The sequence below is a fragment of the Drosophila nasuta genome, chromosome X (genome assembly GCF_023558535.2).
Source record: "Drosophila nasuta strain 15112-1781.00 chromosome X, ASM2355853v1, whole genome shotgun sequence".
NCBI lineage: Eukaryota > Metazoa > Arthropoda > Insecta > Diptera > Drosophilidae > Drosophila > Drosophila nasuta.
This window is the reverse complement of record NC_083459.1, coordinates 11,490,932-11,510,096: the sequence shown is the minus strand read 5'-3', so window position 1 is coordinate 11,510,096 and position 19,165 is coordinate 11,490,932. Positions and strand designations below refer to the sequence as shown.

The 19,165-nt window shown below is 34.7% G+C and overlaps 1 protein-coding gene and 1 long non-coding RNA gene across 5 annotated transcripts in view; one reads left to right on the top strand and one right to left on the bottom strand.

The window, feature by feature from the left end:
* The window catches only part of LOC132794982 (rhophilin-2), a 41,928-nt gene that overhangs the window by 16,938 nt on the left and 5,825 nt on the right, over positions 1-19,165 (top strand). For 3 of the 4 annotated variants that reach the window (XM_060805354.1, XM_060805352.1, XM_060805353.1), the window contains exons 3-4: positions 17,428-17,544; positions 17,619-17,746. In XM_060805354.1, the coding sequence (XP_060661337.1) occupies positions 17,428-17,544; positions 17,619-17,746 (245 nt within the window). Of the gene's footprint in view, positions 1-4,764; positions 4,838-17,427; positions 17,545-17,618; positions 17,747-19,165 lie in introns of those variants that run through there. The other variant, XM_060805355.1, reaches the window with a different exon arrangement.
* Positions 4,453-5,205, bottom strand: LOC132794985 (uncharacterized). Its single transcript, XR_009633400.1, has 3 exons — positions 5,129-5,205; positions 4,895-5,065; positions 4,453-4,825 (listed from the first exon to the last, which is right to left on the bottom strand). It is a non-coding gene; the product is annotated as an uncharacterized LOC132794985 (long non-coding RNA).

Here is a 19,165-nt window from a genome sequence, read left to right as displayed (position 1 = left end):
TAAATGCCATTTAAAGGAGATCTTAACTTTGAATAAATAATAGTAAATTAAAGAAAATAATAATAAAATATTAAATTTGCAATTTAAAAATAGTTGAAGTATTGATAGAAATTAAATTTAATAAATAATGCTTCACTTGTAGAGAAGAGAAGAAGAAAAGAAGAGATTTTCATTTTGAATAAATAATAGTACAATAGTAGTAATAATAAAATATTCAATTTGCCATTGAAAAATTGTTGAAATATTGGTAGAAATAAAAATGAATAAAATAAATACGTCACTTGTGGGAAAAGAGAAGAAGAAAAGAAGAAAATGAAGAGATCTTTATTTTGATTAAATAATAGTACATTTTAAACATAATAATAAAATCAAAATTAATAAAATACCTACTTCACTTGTCGAAAATGTTTGATCCAGTTCCACTGTGCAATGGCCGGAAAGACTGAGCCACTTTAGAAGCTTGTAAGTGCCACAGTTTGCATTGCATACCTCGCTCTGGGCAACAGCAACAGCCACAATCACAGCAGCAGCAACAGCATCATTGTAAATGTGAATGGGGGAATGGGAAATGGGATTGCAGTCAAAGGCAAGCGGAAAACCATCAACGAATTTGATTGACAGTCAAAGCCGAGCGCACAGCCCACCGCAAAACCGAAGCGGGCACACAGCACAAATGAATTTGAGGCTAAAGCCAAATGAAACAACAGCAACAACAACAACAACAACAGCAATAACAACTTCAACTGTTTTGCCTGGCTTTGGATTGTTTGAATCGCTGGCATGGCCGTGTTTACGACTAAATGAAATGAAACCGGAAGTTTGGCTGCCATTGCGGCGGGCACGTCCCCAACGGGTGTTGCTCCCCTCTCCTCCCCCCTCAACCACCCCTCCTTGTTCACTCTGCTGCCCTTCCCCCACCGCGCGTCGTTCGACGAATAAAGCCACACATAGTACGGCAAACCGAACTGAAGCAAAACCAAATCGAATTGTTTGCCATCAGCCAGCCAGGTTCGTTCAACTCGATGCGGCGATGCGGCGGCTCTTGACCATTTCAACAATTGAGTTACCACTGCAGTTGGCTGACAATTGAATAACTGGGAGGCTGTTGCAACAACAACAACAGCAACAACAACGCAGCGTTTCGCACCAAAAGAGCGTGCGAGGCTTTTGATTTTGGCTCTGGGCCACACCTTTTTGGCCAGAGTCAGAGTCAGAGCCAGATGTCGCATTTCGTTTGAAAAGCCAACCAAACAACAGACCTTCGCGACCACCGCTGAATGTGGGTGTGTTGACGGAATTTTATGATTATGATCAACATGTAGACTCTGATGATGATGCCTCAACTTTTGCGACACTATAAAAAAAAACTGAAGATCGGCCAGTGATAAGAGCATCGTATATATATAGTACACACATGTAGATCCCATAAACATTCCACAAATGGAGCAAACGTTTTTACCTGCACTTTTCATTTTTATAGTTTCCAATTAATTAAATGCCTCAAACGAAACCAGTTTCATTTTGCAGTATTCTGCTTACAAATTATATAAAAAAAAATAAAATTTCTAAATGTAAATTCATATAAAATAAAAATAGTTTGTTGAATGAAATGTCAATGACAACGTTTAAATATTTATGCTTATTTATAGGTGTAATTTTAGGGTAAATAATTCATCATGACTTAGTAAAATATATTTTGTTTATAATATCAAATAACTAAATGACCAATTCGTCAACTTAGATTAAATATTTGTTGTTGATTTATAGCTGCAAACTTAGGAAGATTAAGCTCAGCTTGGCTTAGCAAAATATTTTGTTATATGATAATATTTATAATATCAAATAACTCAATGACAAATTCTTGAACCTCGATTAAATATTTATAAAGTTAGATAGCAATTAATTTAGTCTACAAGCATCGAGTGTTTATTTACCAATTGGATAATTGGCTATCGATTACATTTTGGAGTATGATATTTGTTTGACTCTTGAAAGTAAATCCTAAATTTGAAATCCAAACTCAAATTTACTACACGCAATTGAGAATCAATTACAACAATCAGAACTGTTTATTTTTTTGAACAAACAAACAAACAAACGATGACTATTTAGAGTGGTTACAACTGTGAAATGAATGCGCAAATTGCCAATTCGTTTTCAATGCCAAGCTCACAATTGTTTGTCGTTATATAAGGTAGCATTTGGACTAATTGCTTGCCAAGAGTCTCCTCTCTCGACTCTCGAGATTGTAGCCGCATTTTGAAAAGTTTTGACGCCGCGCTGGAATTTTGTTATCGAATTTTGCATGTAATTACAAGTTTTTGTTTTTTGTCGGAGAAAAAATAAAAACGAAACAATTTTCGCAGATTGTGTGAAATTCTGTTCCATTGTTTTTTTGTGCAAAGTTAACAGATCGTTTTGGGTGTTTGGGTTCACAACAATTCATTAGTTGCAATACATTCATAATTCGCACAATGAGTAATTATGATTGTCAGTTGTCAGCTGGCAAATTGAAATGTAGTAGGAAGTCAATTGCTCTTTGGATTATGCTTTATTATTCGTTATGTTATGTTTGTATTGTGTGCTCTGTGAGTGCGGAATAAGAAAACAAAACAAAAAAGGAAAAGAATATACACAAGTGTATATATAGAAGATATGTTTTAAAGCACTTGAAAAGGCTTAAGAATCGCCCTGCACACCATCGCCGGCTTCAAGTTCGATCTTTTCATTGGCGGGCTTGTTCGAGAGCTTCGATGCCTCGTATTTGATGCGATAGCTGCCCTGCGGATCATAGATTTTCTCCAGACGCATCCAATCCTCCAAACGATTGTCAATCAAATGTTTGGTCACCTTATCGGCGCCATACTTTTGCTTCTCCGTGCACTTGACACAGTCCGTCATCATGGCATCGGGTAGAATGTCTGCAATTGAAATGTATTTATAAATATATTTCAATTTCGTTTAATATGTATGTTTGTTTTGCTTTTGTCCGTGCTTCTGCACGATTGATACTCGTGCCTCCTTTCATCGATACGATCCTCGCTGCTGTTATCGATAGCAGCCACCCACGGCGTTGCCACCGTATTCAAAAAATACTATTTTTGTTGTTGTTGATAGTTACCCTTTAGCATCTTGGCATCGGCTGTGCAGGGTCCTGCATTCTCCAGGCATTTGATATAGTTGTTAAGCAAACGCTCCTGGTTGAGTATCTCATCCAGATCCACATTATCGAACTTGCTGTCATATGCCTCCCCAGTGGCATCCATCAAAGCAGCTGACATCGGTGCAGGCGTTGTTGCTGCCGGCGGATGACCGTTGACCGCCGCGAGGAGCAGCAAATTGAGGAGCACAAGTGCGATTGTTAATGGAAACATTGTGACGAACTTGAAACTGATGCAACTTGTGTTGACAGCCAGCCACTTTATATAGGCCACAAGTGGAGCAGTTGTGGAGTGTGCGTGCGTGTTTCCAGGCAATTTGGCGACTGCCTAAATTGCGCACACAAATTAACTGCAATTGAATTATGATTGCCAGTGATTTGGGCATCGGCGTGCAACTTGCAGCATGCTCTTGGTCACCGTCCACTACTGGCCACTTGGGATGACAGCGTGCAAAAGTGCTGTTAACTGTTTAACTGTAAAATGCCGCAGCGCATTCTCGAGTATATGATTCTTGAGAATCTTGCGCTGACTCGACACAGAACTTCCGCCAGCGCAATCCCGACCACTCCACGAGTCTCGAAGTCCAGTTTTGCAGCATTGAACTGCACTCAAGCACGGGGCAACAAAGAGGGCGCCATTGGCTCCTGCCACCTTGCCACCTGCTAATGAACGTTTTTTCTTTATTTTTTGGCAACACATGCAAATGAGGCTCGATCGCGAAACGCGAATGCGAACGCCTGCGTCTGACTTGGTTCATTTTTATTTATTCGCCTGGCTTTCATTTGTGACTTCATTAGCATAAATACACAATTTTCTATTTGGGTCTTTCGCTCGCTGAGTCTGTGCCAAGTTTGGGGCCGAAGTAGCAACAAACACAAAGAACTACACAAAAAAACAAAAAAAAAAGCCACCTGACCAGGTCGACACACAGCAGCAGCCTATCCAAGAAGTTTACCCATTTCCAGCGAACAGCCTCAGCTTCAACTTCAACTTCAGCTCTTTCTCTTTTGCTGCGTTCTGGCCAACTGGAATCGTAGCGACTGCGACGGCGACGGCGACGTCGACTCTGGCATTGGCATTGGATTGGATTGGACTTGGACTATTGCCAATGCCAAAGAGCGGCCAAGAACTGTTCTGTATCTCGAGGATTGCGGACGTGTTGCGCGAGTTTTTTCGCATTCGCATTCGCATTTGAATTTGCATTTGCATTTTTGCAAATTTTATATATTGTGCTTCCAAAGTGAAAGATATTTTCGAAGACATTCACGAATTTTGGCAATTTTGCCATTGTTTTTTTTTTTGTTGCTCCACTTGTGCAGCAAGCGAATCTGTAATCGCATCTAAATGTAAATGCTCTGGACCTCAAGGTCAGCTTTGTGTTTAAATTTGTTTTTGTGTGTGTGTGTGTGTGAAGTGAGTGTTGAATTTCTGTTAAATGTCATGCATATGAATTTATTATTCAATTCGAATTGATTCGTGATTCGCCAGCGAATTTCAATAGAAATAAATATAACTGCAAATTGAATTGAATTTGTTATAAATAGTTTGAATACCTGCGCAACTAAATGTAATTCAATTGTGCACTTTAATTTTTGTGTGTGTGTGTTGTGGATATTTTGCACAACAAAATGACTTGCAAGTCGCCAATGTCTTATCTGCTGAAACTGGAGCAAATGGTAAGCAAATATAATATGATGTGTGAATATCTATGAAATAAGTGCTAGAATACTCACTCGTATTAAGTGGCAAGGTATCTTGTGTCCACCCACGACGACTCGAGAAGACGAGAAGAAGTCTTCGAGTGGAGACACGTGCGTCTAAAAGATCGTCTTGCAAAGCTGTTGTTGCTCATAATTGAATAGTTAGCCATAGTCATGGACAGGTGACTGAGACAGACAGACAGACTAAGTATGCGGAACGTGTATGTATATTATATATGTATATATGTATGTATATGCGCCACCTACGTGATAAACCGACAAATACTTGAGCTCAAGCTTGAGTACTTGCCACACAATTCTGACATATGCCAGCTGCGATTTTTGACATTTGCCGCCATTGAACACACACACACACACACACACACACACACACACACACACAGTCACACATTCACACTTCATTTGATTTTGAATGCAAATAAAATACCAAAATGAAATATTAATACTGAGACTCTCTGAGTTCTCTCTCATTGGAATGCTGGCGCATCGCTTTGAGGCCACTTAAGCTGCTTCTTGGCCAATAAATATATACTTTGTAGACGTTTTCAGCTTGTGATAATACTTATTATGCAATAGCAGCCCCCCTTCAAATAAAAAAACAAAAAAAAGAGACAACAATCGTCAATTATGCTCGCTGTTGAGCTTTGTTTTTTTCGCACTCAAATCAATTGAGTTTTATTGTTGCTTATTTGTTTTTTTTTGAAGGTGAGAAATAACCTTATTGCGAGATGACGCATATAGAATATTACTAACAATTTGAGGTATTTACCACAGAGTTTGGAATTTACACGCTAAAATCGAATTGAGTAGTATTTTTATTTTTATGAGTATGAGTATGCAAAACCTGTCTGGAATTCCAGTTGATTCCAAGAAAACTACGTTTTCGCATTTAAATCTTTTCTGCATTTCGCTAATTGAATGAATACAATCTTTAGTGTTAACGCTTAAGCAAATGACTAATTAGATTTTTAATACCCATTAAAAAAATCGAGGAGAAAGGGTTTAACGACTTGGCGACAATCTGAGCTGTATAAATCACTTTATTTCAAGTATTAAGAAAATTAGTTAGAACCATAATCATATAATAATATTACATTTAAGAAACTTGAGTTCTAGCAAGTCAAGTTTTTGATTGCTAACTCACAGTTTTTTGTCAAGATTTTCATAAATAGGAATTCTATTGAAGTAGCAATATATATTCAACTTTATGTAAAATTTTATATATTAGTTTTAAATATAAAAATCTTACTTACATATTTCCTAAGAGACTGCCGATATTTGCAATGCATTAAATATAACAAATTATTATTATTTTATATTTTTCATTGATACAATTTCCATTATGTGCTAAAAAAGACTGTCAAGGTTTCCGTTTTTTTTGGGAAGAATGTAATACAAAAGATGTAATATAAATATAGATAGTTGTATATGTTGTGATGTAAACGTTGATAGTTGTTGATGTAGATAGTAGTTGTGTATGAACTAAATTATATTTTCAACTATATTTTATTTATTTTTATAATAATACGAAATTTATTTATCTGTAAAATGCTTGCGATTTCATTCACTTAACTTAAATAAAGTTTTTATTCACAAATAAATTTTCCGCACCAAATTTTGTAGCTAACTTTCTTTGGTTATCATAACACTAACTTATAGCATGTAGTGAATATTCCAAAAATTAATTTTCTATACATAATTTAGTCTTAATGTAATAAAAGTTAATTAGGATTTCATGTTAATTTTTTTTTTTAGTAAATTTCAATATTTCAAAGTTTTTCACAAATCACGCAATTTTTTTTGTTATTATCCATATTCTCCAAACTGAAAAAAAAACGTTTAATTATTATAAATTAAATAATGTATTTAATTGCTGTTATAACTAAATTTTATCTGGCAGTTGTGTTTTTAATAGTATTCTTCAATTTTAAACGCGCATGTTGCCAACACTGCTATTTCAAAGTTCACAGGTAAAAAGTAAATTAAATTAAAATGTAGAAAATATCGTAGTCAACTGCAGGGTATTTTCTAGCCAATCAAATGTATCGATTTATTTTGCAATTGAACATTTGTTGAACTGCAATTGTTGTTGTTATTGCTATTGCTGTTGTTGTGGCTGTTGTGGCTGTTAGGCGCCCACAACAGTCTGGCTTTGAGTGGGAAATGATTGCTGGGAGGGGCAAAGGGAATTTGAGATGGAAATGGAAATGGAGATGGGGAAGGGGAAGGCGAAGGGGAGACGGCAGCAATTTCAATACGTGATTTGATGAGCCGCACGGGCAAGTTGGACTCAAATGTGGGAAAATAAAACATGCCAAGGCATTTACGAGTACGAATACGAATACGAATGCGAATGCGAGTACACTCACACTGACACTCACACAGTGGAGCATCTGTGGCATATTCTATGGCAATGCCAATTTTCTAGTACATTTTCTAGCCAAATTGGTTTTTCATCATGCGATTAGAACAGCAGCAATCACAGTAACAACAACAACAACAGAAACAACCATTGACAATTGCCGCTGGCAATTTGGCGTCAATCAGAGCTGGCATGTGTAGACCAATCTGAAATAGCCAGAGATCTATACCATAGATCTATACTATATGTGTATCCATATCCGTAGTTGTATCTATAAGTGTACGTTGTACATTGTACTTGTACTTTTTGATTGGTCTTGTGGTGGGTGTTTAGCTGTGATTTGGCAATTTCGTTAGCCATTATGGCTGACCATTTAAGCGCTGCCAACGAGGTAGCTTTGCATTCAATATGCTCGACCTAGCACGTAATGTCATTAGCAGTTAATTATTTAATGATGCGATGCGCCATTTGTATCGCTGTCAAATTATTATACATATGCCATTTTTTTGTTTTAAACCGCAAATTGAATTGAGCAGAAAAGTCAGCTTCAGCTAGCTTGCGGATTCGCATTAAAATTAAATTCAAAATATAAATAAAAAGTATGAAATTAAATAGCTGCAAAAAAAGCCAGAAATTCGTTGCTCAACATAATTATAAATAGCTTAGCTAAGACTTTATTAATTCCTTTAACAAATTTAACTTAAAAAGAATGAAATTAAAAATATGGGGAAAATCGTTGCTCAAAAGAATAATATATAGCTTAGTTTCAACTTTAATGATCGAGTAAAATATAAACTCATACCCTTAAAAATTGTATTAAATTCAGTATTAAATTAACAATTTGAAAATTAAATAATGCAAAATAAAAAAAAAACAATTAAGTCTGCCAATTTTTTAATAAAAAAGTGATATTTTTCTTAAAAGAAAAGAAATACTAAAATATACCTAATGCAATATTTGGTATATTGGTATACTACAGAGTACAGAAGTACTACAAAGAATACCAGATTCTCAACCAAACTAATTAAGACCCGATAGCTGTAGTCATATAAAATTATTTCTGAATAACTTTTAAAATTTTTAATTGATCGTTGCATAAAGGTATTATAAATAGTTTAGCTACAATGATTTAGTAAAATATAAACTCATCCAAAATACTATTAAGCTCTGAAATAAATTCAAAAGTATCGAATTAAATAACTTCAATGAAAAAAGAGCAAAAAGCGTTGCTCTAAACTATTATAAAAAGCTTAGCTTAGACTTTCATAATTTCGTAAAACCTTAAAAAAATGTTGAAACAAAAAAAATGGCCATCTTCAAGAGTAATAGTTATATCATTATAATGTCATTTGGTGAACAAAAAGTTTAGCCTAATTCTTAAAATGAGAGGAAAACTTGATTAGCCCGAATTCACTTAAGGCAAGAAATTTAATTTATTGTTGAAAAGAAATGAGACCAAATCGCACAAGCTGCTGTAAATAACAGAACTCTTTTTTATTGTGTGGCCCTTTGGGCCTAACATTTTTATAGTTGTGTCTCAAATCGTTGTCGGCGATTCTATTAAGTAAGGCAATGGAGATTGGAGTTGGTATTGGAATTGGAATTGGAATTGGAATTAGGGGAATTGGGAGATTTGGGAGAAGCGGCAGAAGCAACGGTGATCCCGGCACATTTATCATTTATCATTTGCCGCATCATTGGGGCCAGGCTAACGAGCCTAACGGACGGGCCAAAGTTGGCATTTGGCGAAAAATATATTTTCACTATGAAGCCAAAATCAATAAGAGCCAAAATGTGTGTGTGTGTGTGTGTGTTCCAATTTCCCGAAACTCGAAATGCTGTCGCTTACAGTTATCGAGCAAGCGAGTGAGCGAGTGAGCAACAACAACAAATTCAATCTCATTGGCTCTATGAAGCTAACGGGTGATGCTGTTGCTGCTGCTGAAGACTGTTGTTGCTGCTGCGACTATTGCTGCTGTGACTTTTGCTGTTGCTGCTGCTGCTGCTGCCTAACGACCTCAAAAAAACCAGTTGAGCTCCAGAACAACGCAGCAGCAACTTCGCTCCACACTTGTGCGATAAAATAGTTGTTGCTGTTGCTGTGGTTGCTGCTGTTGCTATTATTGCTTCTTTTTGTTTTTTGTCAAGTGTTCAGCATTCCTCGTCGCAAGGCCCAGGCGAGTTGTGCACGATTAAATGCATAGCTATATCTTTCTCTCTCTCTCTCTCTCTCTCTAAGCTGTTGCCTCTTAACGCTTGCCACTTGTTGCTGCTGCCTGCCTGCCTGTTGCTGATGCATATGCAAACGGCAGCAGCAGCAGCTAACACGCATATTTACGAGCATTTTTGTGGCCGATGATTTTTATTGCGCTCTCTCTCTCTCTCTCTTCCTCTGTCTCTCTCTTAAGCGATTTGTATTATTGAATGTGAACAAGTTTTGCGACTGCCAACATGTGGGTCACTTAGCCACTATGGCAACAGGTTGTTGCTGCTGCTGCTGCTTGTGGTTGTTGTTGCTATTATTATTATTATTATTATTTCTGGTATTGGTTCTACTTGTTGCTTGTTTGTTTTTGAATGTTAATGTTGACTCTGGCATTTCACAGCTGCAACTTTATTGCCATTTTCTGTATTTTTTTTTTGTAATTCATTTTGCCAATTTAATCTTCAATTAACCAACTCGAGCTACCCTATTGACGGTGTGCCCATAAAAACGAATAGCATCGTTTGTGGTATGCAAATCTTACGGTCTGTTGAGCCACATTCGGAGAGGCATTTGGCCAAATGCAAATTGAATTTGTTTTTTGAAATTTCCCCTTGGTTTAGCAACACATTAATCTCGCATCTTGCGGTTCAAAAGAAGTGCTTTATGCTTCTATTTGTGGCTTTTTTTTCTTTTGTCCGTGGTCTTTGCATTCTGAACAAACACTTTTATAGAGTTGGCATAAAAGACTAAGAAGTGATTTTTGAAATGATTGTAAGCTCTTCATATATGGCATTTTCTATTATTTTGATCAAAAGTGGAAACTTATTATATACATATGGCATTTCTTTTGATATTCGATATGCATATTTAGCATGAAATCAATATTCATAAATTCTGATGCAGAATTTGCATATTTTAGAAACTTCTTAAGTTAGAACTTTGAGAAGCCATCAATAATGAAATTTAGAAATTTATTTAATAATAATGGTTTCTAATATTTAGAAAACTCAGATAAGAAACACAATTTATTAGAATATTAAACAAATGTATTGAATGTAAATAAATACACAAAAGTCCAGAAAATCTATTTTAATTTTTTGTAAAACATGTGTATTTTTTTCAACATTTTTAAAAATATAAAAAGATTAATAGATATATTTGTGGTAGATCATATAATACAAAAAAAAACAAAAATTGATTATGGAATATAGTTTAAAAGTAAATATATAGAACTGAGTTTAACTTGAAATAGTTATAAATATGAAGTGTTTATACATTGATTTATAGATGTGTTTGTGGAAGATCCATTCAAAATTTTAAAAAATATATTATAAAATAATTTGATAAAAGTTGAATTTGAATTTGTTAAAAGGAAGTACATAAAATTGTGTTTAGCTTAAAGGACAAAATTGTGTTTAGTAGTTGCCTATATAAAATTAAGTTTAGCTTGAAACAGTTTAAACAATTTTGCAATATAATTTACAAATTTGTTTAGCTCGAAAATGTTTTTAAACTTTTTTCGATTTAATTTCCTTTTTTACCAAATGTTTTAACATTGTTTGCTAATAGACTTCGCTATATAAAATGTGAAAATGTGTGTGCACGTTGAGCAAGACTTTACTTGATGATAGAGTATTGAAGTCATCGGAAAGTACAATATGAAATTAGCTGTTGTGTAGGTCTACAGAATGTGTGTATTTGTTGTTGACGTTTTATGATGGGTTTCGGGTCATATAACAAAGCCAGTGGGTCGCAGTTGTCAGGGAACAACAATGGACACCATAGATACACAGATACAGATACAGATACATCAGAGAGTGTGTGCTGGGCTAATCGGCGCCCAACTGTGACTAACAGAATGCCCCCAAAAAAATACCAAAACACACAGAAATTGATGTGTGTGTGTGTGTGTGATGTGTTGTTTGATGCTGGCCAAGCGTTTCCCCGACTGCCTCAAATTCTGTTATGAGTCTGTTTAATTAATGACTCTAACCCGATTTGTAAAACAAAAAAATAAAACCAAATAACACTAAAACCAAAGCGCGAAAACCTTAAAACAGGTGAAAGTACCACTAGCCAAAAAAAAACAAAAATACAAACAACATAGCACAAGGCACAACCCAAACATAACAACAAGCGACAGGAACAGGTTTTGTTTAGTTTTTGACTTTTTTTGTTTTTGATTTCGGAGTGTCGGAATGTGCGGCAAGCAGCTCTAGAAAGTGTTACATAGTGCTGCGAGTGGCAAGTATGAATGCTATGATTATGATTGTGAAATGTGGGCCTACCTCCCCCTCTCTCCCTCCCTACCTCCATCTAAATAGTATATGTCAGGCTGTCGTCTAGTGATGATTACAAATTGACCTCTTTGATTTGAATATGGGCCAACAGTGGCTTAAACGAAACACGTTCCACAAAACCAAATCGAAAACTGTGAAACCAAAAGCTAAAGCGCAAAAAAAAAACTAATCATTATGAAACAATACTATGAATAGCTATCGAAAGAGAATGAATGAAAGGGGTCAGTCACAAGTCAAGACATCAAAAGACGCTTTGATCGAGCTGCTGCTGAAGCTGTGCAGAAAATATTCTAGACACTTGAAACAAAAACCACATTGACGACTTTGAAAGTCGTAATCGCCTTGTTTCGTTGTTTTTTTATTGATTTGGCGGCTTGGCTTTGTTGGCCCTCAAAACACAAACTCAACAAAATACACTTTCATTTCTTAATGTTTTCTGAAATTGAAACTGAAATTCCCATTGCCATTTCGGGCGCTTTCATGCATAATTCGAAAACTGTGTTTTTTTTTTTTGGCCACTGATTTGTATTTATGCAGTTGATGCTCGCATTTTGTTGTTGTTTGTTGCTCGCTCTTTATTTTTTTTTTGACCGTGTCATTTGCATGCGCTCCGGGGTTTCAGCAATTCCGGGATTATACATGCTACTCACGGCAATTTTTGGTTGATTTGGATTTCAAGTATTTCATTGAAAGCGAAAACGAAATTGAAATTGAAACTGAAACTGAAATTGAGAGATTGAGACTTCGAGTCTCGCAACCCACAAAAATCAACTAGATAATCGGTTAATCTGTGCTCGTTGTAGTCAAAGTAGATGATGTGCACACAACATTATTATTATTTGCAATGCAATCATTTTGCACACTTCGCTGGCCTCGGCTCAGGCAAATCGGCTGCCAAATGGCCCATCCAATCCCATTCAATTGGCCATTGGCCAGCAAACACCGCCATCGCCTCCTCCTTCCACTCCTTCATCGTTGGTGCATTGACTTTTCAAGCACGTGCAAGCGATGCTGATGCATGTCTAATGCCCAAGCGACGATCCACGATCCGGCCCAACGGCAATGTTGATCCGTCCCAGCGACACACGTTAATTTCATTGCCCAGCCAAAGCAAAAGCAACCCAGCTAGCCAGCTACTTGTGGATGGGCATTGCAACTCGGCAACGCGGCATCACGGCGGGCGCCATTTATTTGTGGACAATGCTGAACGTTGGCTCAACGCTGTGAGCTGCCAAATCCGCATGCTCGAGAGTCGTAGGCGTTTGTTGAGACGGTCATAAACTACGTCCAACAACAACAACAACGACGGCCCCCTCTTGAGAGTGTACTGCTGACTCTTTTAATTATGCAGAACACGCCAACACACACAAGGCTCGCCACACTGAGCCTCAGCTTACACTTCAGCTTTCAGCTTCAGCTTGAGCTGGCAAACAAAAGGTAAAGCCACACTTTGAAAATGCATTCACCTGGGACACTCTTTACCTGGCTTGGAGTCGGTGACTTATGAGGAGTAAACACACAACACGCTCATTGCTCCGAAGCAACAACAACAGATCGCATCAGGGTCAGAACTTTAGTGTCAATACTCCTTAGTTTGCCCATCAGCTGCACATGTCCAACTGCATCTCCATCTGCATCTGCTGTTGAACCCTCAACCTTGAGCAGGTCGCAGTCATATGCTCTGGTGGTCCTCCGATCTTCAATCTCCAATCTTCAACAGCTGACTCCTGTCATCACTGATCACTGGAAAAATGATTTAAAAAATAAATAAATCACTTCGAGTCACATCAGTTTCATTTGCAATGACAGTAGACACTTTCATTATTAATAGAGAGCAGTCAAATTGAATTAGTTTCCATTTCAATGCGAATAGATAGAATAATATATACATATATAGAATAATATATACATATATGGATAGAATAAAATGATCAATATGTGATCTAATATTTTAAATTTTGGAGCAGACTTTTGTGTGCTGAAAATGGACCAATATTCTTGACTACTAGGCAGAGGAAAGCAGATAGTTTTCTTCAAAAAAGAATAAAAGAAATAGAATAAGAATCATGATTTTTGGTATATAAATGATCATCTAATTTGATTGCGATCATAAGACAAATATAATATGCAGCAGTACATATGATGGTAAATTTGTATACGGTAGTACACTGCATGTTGGTATATTTTTAGTATATTTGTATATAAAAATTGTTTTATGGTATAAATATTCACATATGTATGTGTGTATAATGATATCTTTATATACTGTATGTTTGTATATTTTCAGTATATGTAAGAATTTTAATTTAATCAATTTATTTTATTTAATCCATTTCATAGATCAATTTTATACGTATACGTATATAGTATTTTGGTATATTATATCGGTATATTTTAGTGCTAAATTTATTTTCACAATATTATTGGTAAGATCACATTAGTTTTTTGTAATTACCCAATATAAGTAAAGGATATCTAGTATGAAAACCCTTCAATTAAACTGTCTCATTAATTGCATAATATTTGAACTTTTTTTATAACAAAAAATAACTTTCTCATTTATTATTGATAGAATAATTTTGCTAACTTCACTTTAATACTGCTGCGATTAAAACTGCACTTTGAATGTTACTTGACGAATTGCTCAAATTGTAAACTTCAAGTTTAAATTCCAAACTAAAGGAATACAATAAAAAAGAAGAAATTTTCAATTCGTTGGCTAAAGGCAATGCTATATATTGTGCATTAACATATATCCATATGGATGAACTCTATACATATGTATGTATATCACTATATCACTTGTTCTTCACCCTTCTGCAAAATGGCAACATTGAGCTCTGGACCTCAACGTATGCTGACGAAGATTGTGGCAAGAAACGTGGCGAACATTGAATGCATAATAAGCAAGGTGTTGTTTTTATTGTTTGTTGCAATCGTTGCTGTTGTTGTTGCTGGAGTACTAAATATGCAGCAAGTACGCGGAGTCAGTATCAAAAGGGGTTCCAACTTCTAGACAGAATGTGCAGCGTAGCGTCGTCGTGACGATGACTTCCTACTTCCGTTTGCGACGAGTTCTATTCGTCTTTCTATACTACGATCTGCGATCGTGTCACGCTGCGTTGGCGTACAAATACGTGAATACGTTAACGTTAACGTTAATGGTAATCGTAATGTTAATGTTAATGTTAACGTGGATGTGGATGTGGATGTGGACCCATAGTAATTATGGTCTAGCCAAGTTTACCGGTTGTTGTAGCTTCTGCTACTTTTCCTACCGAGTGTTTCAGTTTGGCCCAGCACATTGGCCTTTTGTGCACAAACACAACTGAATATCTATATAAATCGGAGTGTGTGTTTGTGTGTGTGAATGTACAACAAGATAACACGACAAACTTTTGTTATTCTAGTTGCGTTGCAAGTACTTAGCTACACTACACGAAAATCACTACAAATTGTATTGAACTTTATATTTGCATTTTTTTGTATTTTAATATTCTGGGCATCATCTATGAACAGTCAACAAAATGTTGAATAGACCTCGGAATTCGCATAATTTTATTTGTATTTTTGACAAATATAACATTTTTAAATCTTTTTGAACTTCTATGTCAATGAATCTTGTCATTAAAAGAAATCAATCTTAAACCTTAATCTTTGAATTCCACAACATTTATAAAATATTTAAATCTTTTTCTACTCATGTATCAACGAACCTTATTGACATCAATATACATCACTTTTAATCTTTAAACTATGAGTTCTAAAATTTCTTTGAATTGGGTTTAAACAAAAATATGTAAAATATTTCAATCTTTTTTTAGTTATATATGAATTAATCTATATCCTTAAATTTTGAATTCCGAAATTCATTTGAATCTTATCACGAAATTTGTACAATATTTTGAATCTTTTTCTACATATATGTCAATAAGCCTTATTGTCATAAAGACACATCAATCTTGATTCTTATTTCAAAGATAAAATTATAAAAAATCCAAAAAATATAGAAAAATTCAAATAAGATATAAACTTGAAAATAGAATAAAACGAAGATTTAAAAAAAAAAATTATAATATCAAAGTATTCCAAATTCACTTTTGTACATTTACCAACCAATTTCTCGCTGTGTACACACATGTTTGAATGGTGTGCTGGCAAATGCAGTTGAAGTCAAAAAAATGCGGGCGTCTATGCCAAGAACAGAACAGAACAGAAAAGAACTCCATTACCATTTACTGGAACTTGGGGCTTCAACTATTTCTCTTTCTGTTTCTAAATCGTCGACGTTTTGCACTTGGCCTCTCCACAATTTGTATGGCAGCTTGTGTCTTATTTGTGTGTTATTCTTTTTGCTTTTTGCTTTTGTGCTTTTTGCTTTTCATTTGTATTTTTGTTGTATTCGTATGTTGTATTTTATTGTTAACTGAGCGAGCAGCTTAGGCTACCGTAAAAAAGTCAATCAACTTTGTTGGGTTTGCTTGGCACGTCCCACAAGCAAATTATGCCTCAAAGAAACCTTCATTTGTCCCCTTTTTTGAACGTTATAAAACAAAGATATATGACTATATTATTATGATTACATATTGAATGAGCTCATGAACGACGAGTTCATGTGTTCCATTTATAATCTTGAAATTTGCAATCGTTACATCTGTATAATTTACAACAACAACAAAAAAACGCATCGAACAATATTTTTAAAAGCGACTATAATAAATAATGCAAATGTGTATGAATAAAACATTGATATTTCGTCAAAAAAAAAATTTGTAAATTCATATTTTAAAGTTATTTTTAAATACAGTCATTTATTTGGCAGATATTTAAATATTTCAAATGCTACTTTTTCAGGCAGTAAATTGAAAGGTACAATTTTTTATGTTCGTTATTCATATTTACCAAACAATATAATTATTTTGAGAGCGTTTAATTAAACGCATGCCTTTTATATATTTGTAATTTGCTAATTTGCACACTTATAAGTGAAATAGTTGTAAATATTGTAAATTATCTTGAGCTATTTTAATTGCGTTAAACTAAACGTAGTTTACTTATAGTAGCATTTATGAGAATTCATATATTTAAATTATTATATTAAATATTTCAAAGGCTAAAGGGTTACTTTAAGGACCATATTAAAATATTGAGGTTGTATCGAAGTTATGAAAATATGAAAATATTTAAAATAGCTAAACTGCAGATAATAAAAGCGTTGACTTAACTAAAGAACATCTAAATATGTAATAAAATGTGCGGTATCATTCTTAAAATATACCGAATCAAAAATACTTATATGTATGTATCAAAGGGTATATTTGGTATATTGATATAACACTTCATTCAAAATATATTAGAGAGTATAATATATATGTATATAAAGAAAGTGCGCGGTATTATACTTAAAACATACCGAATCAAAAATACTTATATGTATCGAAGGGTATATTTGGTATTTTGATATAGCACTGCATTCAAAATATACCATAGAATATAAAATATACCAAATTGTTAGCCAAAGCAACTAAGATCCCATTGTAGTAGACGCCTTTTGTCATACAAAAGTATTTCTTAAATAACTTCGTCGCATAAATTTATATCAAATATATTATATTATATTATTATATTTTCATTCATGATCATTAATTGTGTATACATACATATTGTTTGATTGCAGGGCTCCGATCCACGAGCCGCAACTTGTCGTGGCAAATTGCAAAGTCGTCGCTGCAAACTAAATCAGGAAATCAACAAGGAGTTGCGCCTACGCGCTGGTGCCGAGAATTTATATAAGGTAAGCGTAGCTAAATATAATAATATAATAATAAACAATATATACTAACTAATTCACAAATATTTATTTCGCAGGCCACAACAAATCGCAAACTGCGAGACACTGTCGCCTTGGAGCTGAGCTTCGTCAATTCGAATTTGCAGCTGCTTAAAGAGCAGTTGGCCGAACTCAACTCATCTGTGGAGATCTATCAGAGTGAGAGGTAAGAGTGATATATTGTACACATACATAGATATTCATTTTCATTTTAATTTCCATTTCGATGTGGGAGGTGCGTCAAGCGATCAAATATCGAACAGTTCGCCCATTTTAGCCGCTTCGTTGGCAGCAATTTTGTTGCTTTGTTTTGTTTGCATGCAAATGTTGAAATTTGTAGTTTTCACAGTTCCCAGCCAGTTTGGGGCATGCAACTTCCAACTGGCAACTAGCAACTAGCCAGCTGGGCAGCTGTAGTAATTTTTGCGCATCAGTTTCTGGTCAAGCGCCTTTTTGCGCCCTCAAGTGGAACGAAATCACAAACACAACACAACTCAGCTGAGCTGAGCTCAGATCAGCTCAGCTCAACTCAACTCGGCGCCAAAAAGCTAAAGCAACAAAGAAAGTGAAAAAGCGTCATTAAATGCACAACTGACAAAAATACAAATATGAAAAATTATTACCCGATTGTTGTTCATACAAATGTATATCAATATACAATACATACGTATACTTAATATAGATTAACTATTTATTGATGTGTCTGTGTGTGTGTATTAATAAAAGGCTTCCAGGGCTCAGTGCACACACAAATTGACAATCAACAATAAAAGCATACACATGTACAGTGCACGCTCGATACAGTGAACTAGTTAAATGCAATGTTCACTCAACCGATTTGCATAAATAATCCATTTAGTAGTTGTACATTTGAATAAACACATGTAATTATTGAAATGTTATTTGCAGCTGAATAAACATTTCATGACTTAGCTAATTTGTCTGAAAGGTTATATTAAAACATGAAACATGTTAAAACTGAAATCCTCAAGTCTGCATTTGCAATTTGTTTGCTCTATCGAGCGTCGCCTGTACTTGTTTTTGTTGGGGAAATAATTGTCAGCTCGATAAGATCTAAGTACTAAAGGTATTAGCACGCACAAATCTAGTTTGTAATTTATCAATTACCAAGCGAAACAATGTACTTTGATCGGCAAATTATAATTATATTATGCACAGATCAATAAATAACTACACTAAATAAAAAAAAGAAAATGAAATGAAAATGAAAATGAATAAAAGTGAATAAAAATTTAAGACACAACCAACTTCTTATTATTATCTGTTTCTTCTTTTTTTCTTGTAAATTTATTGATTAAACCAGAACACATTATAAGAAAACTTATTTAGACCAATCTTCAGACTTATATAGTAAATATAACCAAGCAGTAGCTTTAGGAGATAGTCTCTTAGATTTTATAAACCATAAGATCTAAAAATACATTTTTTATAATTTGATTTGATTATGTTATAAAGACTTATTTAGTATTACAGAATAAACTAAGTGTTTTTTCAAAAATGTTAAGTGAATATAGAATATTAGTTTAACCATTAACATTGTATTAAATATGCATAATATGTACGA